The sequence below is a fragment of the Mandrillus leucophaeus genome, unplaced genomic scaffold, assembly GCF_000951045.1.
Source record: "Mandrillus leucophaeus isolate KB7577 unplaced genomic scaffold, Mleu.le_1.0 Scaffold503, whole genome shotgun sequence".
NCBI classification, from domain to species: Eukaryota; Metazoa; Chordata; class Mammalia; order Primates; family Cercopithecidae; genus Mandrillus; species Mandrillus leucophaeus.
Genome location: NW_012105399.1, coordinates 96,723 through 106,109, shown reverse-complemented (window position 1 = coordinate 106,109; position 9,387 = coordinate 96,723). Strand labels below are relative to the sequence as shown.

General features: G+C 40.1%; 1 protein-coding gene across 1 annotated transcript in view; it reads right to left on the bottom strand.

Annotated features, from left to right (window-relative positions):
* The window catches only part of FLVCR1 (feline leukemia virus subgroup C cellular receptor 1), a 41,497-nt gene that overhangs the window by 29,090 nt on the left and 3,020 nt on the right, over nucleotides 1-9,387 (bottom strand). The window contains exons 3-4 of the mRNA XM_011996165.1: nucleotides 8,939-9,386; nucleotides 4,251-4,395 (exon numbers count right to left, since the gene is read on the bottom strand). Coding sequence (XP_011851555.1) covers nucleotides 4,251-4,395; nucleotides 8,939-9,386 — 593 coding nt within the window. The remainder of the gene's footprint in view (nucleotides 1-4,250; nucleotides 4,396-8,938; nucleotide 9,387) is intronic.

Here is a 9,387-nt window from a genome sequence, read left to right as displayed (position 1 = left end):
AGAACAGCTTTTAAATACAATAGCATTACCACTTATGCAAGAATCTGAATTCGAACAAAAAATAGGCTCAGTAAAAATTAAAATGATATATTTTTATCTGTAACTTTTATAAATGGAGTTAAATTGTCTAGGCTTAAATCTGACCTTCAGTGTTTACTATGACCTTGGACAAATTAGATTTAACTAAATTCTGTGTCTGTTTCCTCGTCTATAAAATGGGAATAATATTGGTACCTTCCTCATACAGTCATGAGGATTAAATGATATACAGCATGTAGTAAGCCTCTAAACACGTTTGGTACATATCAACAAACCAAATATTTGAGGATATAATAGAGTTCTCCTAATAGGAATAGTATTAGTGTGAAATTCAGTGGAATACTTGGGTTAATTCCTGGAAACACTAGATGGATTATACTCAATATAAGCTCCATGAGGGAGAGGAACAGAATTACATGGCAGGAACCTTTGAGACAATATTTTAAGTAGACTGCTATCAATTTAGTACATGTCACATTGCTGAAAAACCTTAACAAAATTAAATTATTTTGTAAGAATTTGGTGGGACTTCCAAAGTAACTATGGGTAGAATTTAGAGAGAAGTAAAATCACCTTTTAGTAATTAAGGAACTTTATTTGGTATGGATTTTTTAAATAATCCAAAGTTTGCTCAACAGCAAATATTTGGGAACGAGGAAAACAAGTACATGTTCTATTTAAATGTCACAATTTTCAACTTAAGACTTTCATATCACAACTACATATTATCTTGCTTTTATAATATGTTTGGGATCATAAAATTAAAATTAGAGTCCTCCAAGCAAAAATTGACCAAGAGCCTTTTTTTAAAGGCATTTTTCCCATTATTTTCCCCTCATTTCTATTTCCATTCTCTACCTGTAGGCCATGAGTACATAATTAGTTAAGTACATAATTAGCTCTCTCTTTTAATTTCTTAAATAACAAAGGGTAATATGCCAATAGTCATACCTATTATTATAATAACATTCTTGGTCTCCCTCCTTCAACAAGTAAAAATCTTATATTTGTAGCAGTTTAAACATACACACATCACATGTATGATTTTGTGATATCTTACATGCAATCTCTTACTTTCTCACTTCTTTCTGAGACAAGCAATTGAAGACGATTTAAAAAAAAAAAAAAAGGAAAACTGGAATTTATGTGAAGACACAAAAGCAATCAAAAGAAAGAGAATTTTGGCCGGGTGCAGTGGCTCACGCCAGTAATCCCAGCGCTTTGTGAGGTCGAGGCAGGCGGATTGTTTGAGGTCAGGAGTTCGAGACCAGACTGGCCAACATGGTGAAACCCCGTCTCTACTGAAAACACACACACAAAAGGCCGGGCTTCGTGGCTCAGGCCCGTAATCCCAGCACTTTGGGAGGCCAAGGCAGGCGGATCACCTGAGGTCAGAAGTTCGAGATCAGTCTGGCCAACATGGTGAAACCCTGTCTCTACTAAAAATACAAAAATTAGCCAGGCATGGTGGCATGCGCCTGTGATCTCAGCTACTTGGGAGGTTGAGGCACGAGAATTCCTTGAACCTGGGAGGCAGAGGAATAGTATTAGTGTGAAATTCAGTGGAATACTTGGGTTAATTCCTGGAAACACTAGATGGATTATACTCAATATAAGCTCCATAAGGGAGAGGAACAGAATTACATGGCATGAACCTTTGAGACAATATTTTAAGTAGACTGCTATCAATTTAGTACATGTCACATTGCTGAAAAACCTTAACAAAATTAAATTATTTTGTAAGAATTTGGTGGGACTTCCAAAGTAACTATGGGTAGAATTTAGAGAGAAGTAAAATCACCTTTTAGTAATTAAGGAACTTTATTTGGTATGGATTTTTTAAATAATCCAAAGTTTGCTCAACAGCAAATATTTGGGAACGAGGAAAACAAGTACATGTTCTATTTAAATGTCACAATTTTCAACTTAAGACTTTCATATCACAACTACATATTATCTTGCTTTTATAATATGTTTGGGATCATAAAATTAAAATTAGAGTCCTCCAAGCAAAAATTGACCAAGAGCCTTTTTTAAAAGGCATTTTTCCCATTATTTTCCCCTCATTTCTATTTCCATTCTCTACCTGTAGGCCATGAGTACATAATTAGTTAAGTACATAATTAGCTCTCTCTTTTAATTTCTTAAATAACAAAGGGTAATATGCCAATAGTCATACCTATTATTATAATAACATTCTTGGTCTCCCTCCTTCAACAAGTAAAAATCTTATATTTGTAGCAGTTTAAACATACACACATCACATGTATGATTTTGTGATATCTTACATGCAATCTCTTACTTTCTCACTTCTTTCTGAGACAAGCAATTGAAGACGATTTAAAAAAAAAAAAAAAGGAAAACTGGAATTTATGTGAAGACACAAAAGCAATCAAAAGAAAGAGAATTTTGGCCGGGTGCAGTGGCTCACGCCAGTAATCCCAGCGCTTTGTGAGGTCGAGGCAGGCGGATTGTTTGAGGTCAGGAGTTCGAGACCAGACTGGCCAACATGGTGAAACCCCGTCTCTACTGAAAACACACAAAAAAAGGTCGGGCTTCGTGGCTCAGGCCTGTAATCCCAGCACTTTGGGAGGCCGAGGCGGGTGGATCACGAGGTCAGGAGATCGAGACCGTCCTGACCAACATGGTGAAACCCTGTCTCTACTGAAAATACAAAAATTAGCTGGGCATGGTGGTGCATGCCTGTAAGCCCAGCTACTTGGGAGGCTGAGGCAGGAGAATCACTTGAACCCAGCAGGTAGAGGCTTCAGTGAGCTGAGATCATGCCACTGCACTCTGGCCTGGGTGACAGAGCAAGACTCTGTATCAAAAAAAAAAAAAAAAAAAATTCCCTATTGCAAATGGAAGGTCCATTTATGCAAAATATATTTCCTATTTCATCTAGCAAATCAAACATGGCTACCAGAAAAGTAGACTTAATAATTTTGGTGTTTTTTTTTTTTTTAAGAATGCAAATTTCTTTTAAAACTTTGCTAAACTGCTAAAATAGGATAGGAATAATGTGTCCTTTTTAGTAGTCTGCACATCACAAATATGCTATTCCCTAACTAACTGAAAACAAAAACCAATAAGTGGATTAGACATGTTGGAATACTTCATATGATACCAAGAGAACATTCTGCTCATTATATTAAGGGAAATTAAGTACGTGGGCTGACCTTCCTGTACCTGGATCCTGCAGTTCATCTACCAAGGCAGTCTCTATTCAAACACTCTAGAATGTTCAGCATACATTTCTTTGAAAACTAAGGATTTTATATCTGGAGATCATAAAATATGAATTTTCCATTACTATTATAGCCATTGTAAAAACGAGTATAAAAATTTTGAAACTCCAGCTATATTGAAATTATAAATTTGAATGATTAAAAGATAGCATTTCAACTTTATTAGTTATTTTCCTCTTCAAATCAATTCCAGATATGAGTGCCTAAAGGGCAATATTATAGTTATGCTAGCAGCTATATTACTTAAATAAACCTTACCTATCCTTTTCCCTGAAATCAAAAGTTTCCCATTAAAAATAAACTTTAAAAAGCAGACCTTCCCAAAGCTTCTTCCAAACTGATGATGGCTGCTTGCAGCTGATTTTGACTGACTGCTTCAAGAGACAGGCCCAGACGAGAGGACTCAGTGACGGGTGGACTCAGCAGCCGTGCTTTGCTGGAGTGGCCTAACAAGTAGATAGTTGCCACAGTTTGAAATTCTGCTGAACAGCTGCTGCCCAGGACCATTCACTAGTCAACATTTTCAGATCCAGTTAATTGTTAAATTGGAAATCTTGGGAGAATTTAGCATTACCAGAAAGACCATAGCCTACGGGCATCACTTCAAAGTATGGCAAGAACTTTTTCCTGGCTAGGTAGGCATAAAAGGCATAAGATGCAGATCATGTAGGCGAATATGGGAAAAGGAGGCAGGTAGTATATTTGAAACCAACAGTTACCAAGAAGAAAAGTTAGTAGAGAGATAAATGAATTAGTCCTCAAACCCTTTACGATGTGAAAACAGATGTAGTGGGCTATAACATCCCTAGGGTTGTAGCATTCATTACCTAAGCAAGACAGGGCATGGAAGAATGAAACAAGCATATGACACTTGAGATATTATCAACAAAAATTTCCAGAGTTAGTCATCCTCAAATTTCTATCATGCATTCATTTAAGCTTTAGGGAAAGTAATTCACTTACCAATTGCTGTTAAAATAAATAAAAGTGTGGCAACAGCTGATGTTCCATAAAACATGGTGCTGATATTATAAGCCAGGAGATTTGTGTCATTCTGTGTGTTGGGTACTAAAACTGGTGGTAGCAAAAAGCCAACTGCAGTTCCAAGCTGAAAAACACATAGTCCTGTTAACAGCTATTATCATTAGAGAAAAAAGTAAATGCTGGCAATTAATAGAACATAAAGAGGACAGCTGGTGTTTATAAAGGTGCTTTGAAAATTAAACTATTATGTTCTTTTTTTTTTTTTTTTTTTTTGAGACAAAGTCTCACTCTGTCACCCAGGCTGGAGTGCAGTGATGCAATCTCGGCTCACTGCAACCTGTCCCTCCCAGGTTCAAGCGATTCTCCTGCCTCAGCCTCCTGAGTAGCTGGGATTACAGGCACACACCACCACGCCCAGCTAATTTTTGTATTTTTAGTACAGACGGGGTTTCACCATGTTGGTCAGGCTGGTGTTGAACTCCTGACCTCATGATCTGCCTGCCTCGGCCTCCCAAAGTGCTGGATTACAGACATGAGCCACTGCACCCAGCCTAAACTACTATGTTCCAATGTCTTTTTTACTATTGTATTGTTAAAGGGAAACTGCTGACCAATAGCTTTCCTATTCAAAAAACATTTACTGAGTTCCTACCATCTGAGTGATGCTGCTATCAAGCTGTGTAATATACAGTCCTTGCCCTGTAGATGCCTACAAAAGGGGAATAAGAATATGCAAAATAAGGCTGACAAAAGATGACCTACAGAATGAGAAAGTATTTGTAAATTATATATCTGATCAGGGTATAGCTTCCAGAATCTATAAATACCGATTACAACTCAACAACAAAAAAGCAATATCCCAATTTAAAAATGGGCAAAAAACTTGAAGAGACATTTCTCCAAAGAAGATATACAAATGGTCAATAAACATTTGAAAACATGCCCAAATCAAAACTATAATAAGATACCACTCCACACCAGGTAGCATGGCTACTATAATAATAATAATAGCAATAGGAAAGTGTTGGCAAGAATGTGGACAAATTGGAACCCTTGAATACTGCTGGTGAAACTATAAAATGGTGCAGCCACTGCAGACAACAGTTTGGCAGTTCCTTAATAAGTTTAACATAGAATTACCATATGACCTAGCAATTATACCTCTAGGTATATGTCCCAAAAACTGAAAACAGAAATTCAAACAAATAATTATATATGAATGTTCATAGCAGCCCTATTCACATTACCACAATAACCAAAAGGTGAAAATAACACAAACGTTTATCAACAGATAAGTGGATAAACAAAACGTTGTATATTCATACAATGAAATTATTCAGCTATTAAAAAGGAATGAAGTACTGATACAGTGCTACAACATGGATGAACTTTGCAAATAAGCTAAGTGACAGAAGCCAGACACAAAAGGTCACCTACTGTATGATTCCATTTATATGAAATATCCAGAACAAAACAGGTCAATCCACAGAAAGAGAAGGGAGATTAGTACTTGCCACAGGCTAGGGGAGGGGGCAATGGTGGGGAAGTGACTGTTTAGTAGGTATTGGGTCTTCTTTGGGGGTGGATAAAAATGTTTTGAAACTAGATAGAAGTAACAGTTGCACAACACTGTAAATGCACTAAATGCCACTGAATTGTACACATTAAAATGGTTAGTTTCATGTTATGTGAATTTTACCTCAACAAAAAATATGGCTAAATATCATAATCACAACAAGAATTAAAATCAAACTATTAGGAGGTTCAATGAAGGAAGGTTTTTAGGAGCAAGATTTTTAGGAGGAAGGGCGGGAAGAGAAAGGGCCCAAGAAAGGAGTCTGAGGCACAGAGAGTCACAATTATCATATATTTCATTTGCTGCCTTACCAAAAAAGCTGGATAGAGAGAATACAACTGGTAATTACAAGACAGTGTGGTAATACAGAACTGTGATTGAGACATAAAGAGGGCCAAGACTGGGAAGACCACGTAATTTACTATCCATCTAGAACACTCTTCAGAATGAAAGGGACTTCATTAGTAATTATACCAGACAACAGGTGTACCACCTGGACTATCCCAGGCAAACTGGGACATATGATCATGGTAGTTAAGAGAGTACTTTGGGGGGAGCACCTTACATAGAAATATTGTTTAGCTATCAAAAAGAATGAAGTAAAAGAAATGGAGTGCAGGTGGCCGGGCGCAGTGGCTCACACCTGTAATCCCAGCACTTCGGGAGGCAGAGGTGGGCAGAGAGCTTGAGCTCAGGAGTTCGAGACCAGCATAAGCAACATGGAGAAACCCCATTTCTACAAAAAAACAAAAAAAAAAAAATGTAGCTGGGCATGGCAGCGGGCGCCTGTAGTCCCAGCTACACAGGAGGCTGAGGCAGGAGGATGGCGTGAACCCGGGAGGCGGAGCTTGCAGTGAGCCAAGATTGCACCACTGCACTCCAGCCTGGGCGACAGAGCAAGACTCCGTCTCGAAAAAAAAAAAAAAAAAAAAAAAGAAATGGGGTTCAGAAAAAGTTCCTGGAGGAGCAAAGATCTGAATAAGAAATTGGAGTTAGTCAAGTGAAGAAATATTCCAAGCCAATAGGACATTACATACAAGGCCAGGAGGGAAAGAGCATGACCTTGTGAGAAACTGTAAGTATGCATAGTTCCGCATAGAGCAGAGAAAGCATACGTCTGTGGGGACAGGGGTTGTGGAGACAGATAAAGAGGAAGGGCTGGCAGGAGGCAGATCTGGAGGGTACCATATGTTGCATTAGTGTTTGAATTTTATCCTAAGGACAACGGAAGCCACTGCAGGAGTAAGGATGTGCCCTGAACAGATTCACACATGTAAAAGACCACACTGGATGAATGTGGAGAACAGAGGGAATAGAGCAAGGGCTACAGATAGGGAGGACAATTAGCAAGCTCTGGACCAAACCAAGACAGTGGCATTAGAGATAAAGGGAAATGGGCAAGGAGAAAGCAGTTTTGAGTGATGTGTTCCCATGAGATATCCAAGTAGACTACCCAGCTGGCCAGTATCCGTATGAGTCTGAAGCTCCTTTATTTATTCAACATGGTTTTAAGGAGAGTAATAAATGCTGGTGATACAGTTGTGTACATTCAGACCACATGCCTATTTTCATGAAACTTACAATCTAATGGTGGGGATGGGAGAAGAGTAATAGGTAAGTGACATAAACGTGTAAACAATAACATATAAGACAGGGATCAGTGCTATAAGGAGAATTAAAATAATGTAAAGAGAGTGACTGGGCAACTCTAAATGGGATCAAGAAATGCTACTGAATATTTAAAATAAATTTAGACTGAGAGATGTGTGACAAAAAGAATCTAATCATGGCCGGGCGTGGTGGCTCACACCTGTAATCCCAGCACTTCGGGAGGCAGAGGTGGGCAGAGAGCTTGAGCTCAGGAGTTCGAGACCAGCATAAGCAACATGGAGAAACCCCATTTCTACAAAAAAACAAACAACAACAACAAAAAAAAAACTTTATAATAGCTTCTGTCCAAACCTGCAGATGCAACCAATTCAAGTATCAGTCATAAATTGTTTTGGACACACAAACAACTATAGTTCAACCTACTCCATCTTCTGTACTTTTAGATTAGGGAAATGACTATAAAGCAATAAGCATGTAGATTCTCGTGCCTCGGCCACCTGAGTAGCTAGGATTACAGGCATGCACCACCATGCGCCACTAATTTTTGTGTATTTGGTTTTGCCATGTTGGCCAGGCCGGTCTCAAACTCCTGGCCTTGATCAAGTGATCCGCCTGCCTCAGCCTCCCAAAGTGCTGAGATTACAGGCATGAGCCACCACGCCCAGCCCAGAACTGTTAGTTAGCAGTCATTTACGTGTTCTTTATGTGCCAGGCACTGCGCTGACTGTTAATATATGAAATTAAAAGGGAGCTGTTCACAATGACCTCTCAAAATGGAAACAATCTTTCCAGAATCCAATACCTTCCTTTCACAAAGAATACACTGGTGACAAAAATAATACCTACCCAAGTCTTGTTTATTACTGCATTGACAAGTTTTCTATGTTAGGCATAAACAAGCCAATACAGTTAATTATTATTATTATGGTTACAGTTTATTATTATTATTATTTGAGATATAGTCTCACTCTGTTACCCAAGCTGGAATGCAAAGGTGTGATCTCCACTCACTGCAACCTCCACCTCCCGGATTCAAGAGAGTCTCCTGCCTCAGCCTCCTGAGTAGGCGGGACTACAGGTGCCTGCGAGCAGGCCCGGCTAATTTTTGTATTTTTAATAGAGACGGGGTTTCCCCATGTTGCCCAGGCTGGTCTGGAACTCCGAACTTCAAGTGATCCACCCACCTCGGCCTCCCAAAGTGGCGGGATTACAGGTGTGTGCCACCGCACCCGGCCCAGTTAATTATTTTACAGGTAATTTTCTAAGCAAGATGACAAGGTGGTTTGGAAAATTCTGTCCTTACAAAGAAATTTATAGCCCTCTTCAATCCAAGACCGTCCGGAAGTCTATTTAACGGCCTTATCTCCTCTTTTATGGACAAATACCTCCTGGGGCAGTTCATTCACACAGGCCACAGTTCTCACGGCCTATGACATTTTCTGTCTTCTAAGGATCTTTCATCTACCACTCCAGTCCTTACCTGATTGCCCAGCACGGCGGTGGCACAAGCTGTGGACACCTCTTTGGGCCCAAACCACACTGAGGCGATGCGGGAGGGCAAGCCCAGGATGAACACCTGGGCCACGGAGCACAGGCACTGGCCCAACATGGTGACCCAGAAGAGATGCTGCTGCACACTGCCGCACTTGATCCAGGCACCCAGGCAGTTGAGGCCGGAGCCCAGCAGGGCGGTGAGCCGCAGGCCTCTGGTGTCCAGCAGCCAGGTGGCCGGGAAGATGAGGGGCACGTAGGCCACCATGTACACCATGGACAGCCAGTCGATGTGCAGCAAGGTGACGCCGTAGAAGCCCCCGAAGACGTTGCTGATGATGCTGTACTGGATCCACTGAAAGGCGTTTACCAGCGAGTACAGGCTGAAGATCAGGAGCACCACGAAGCGCCGCGGGGAGAGCGCCGTCCGGGGCAGCG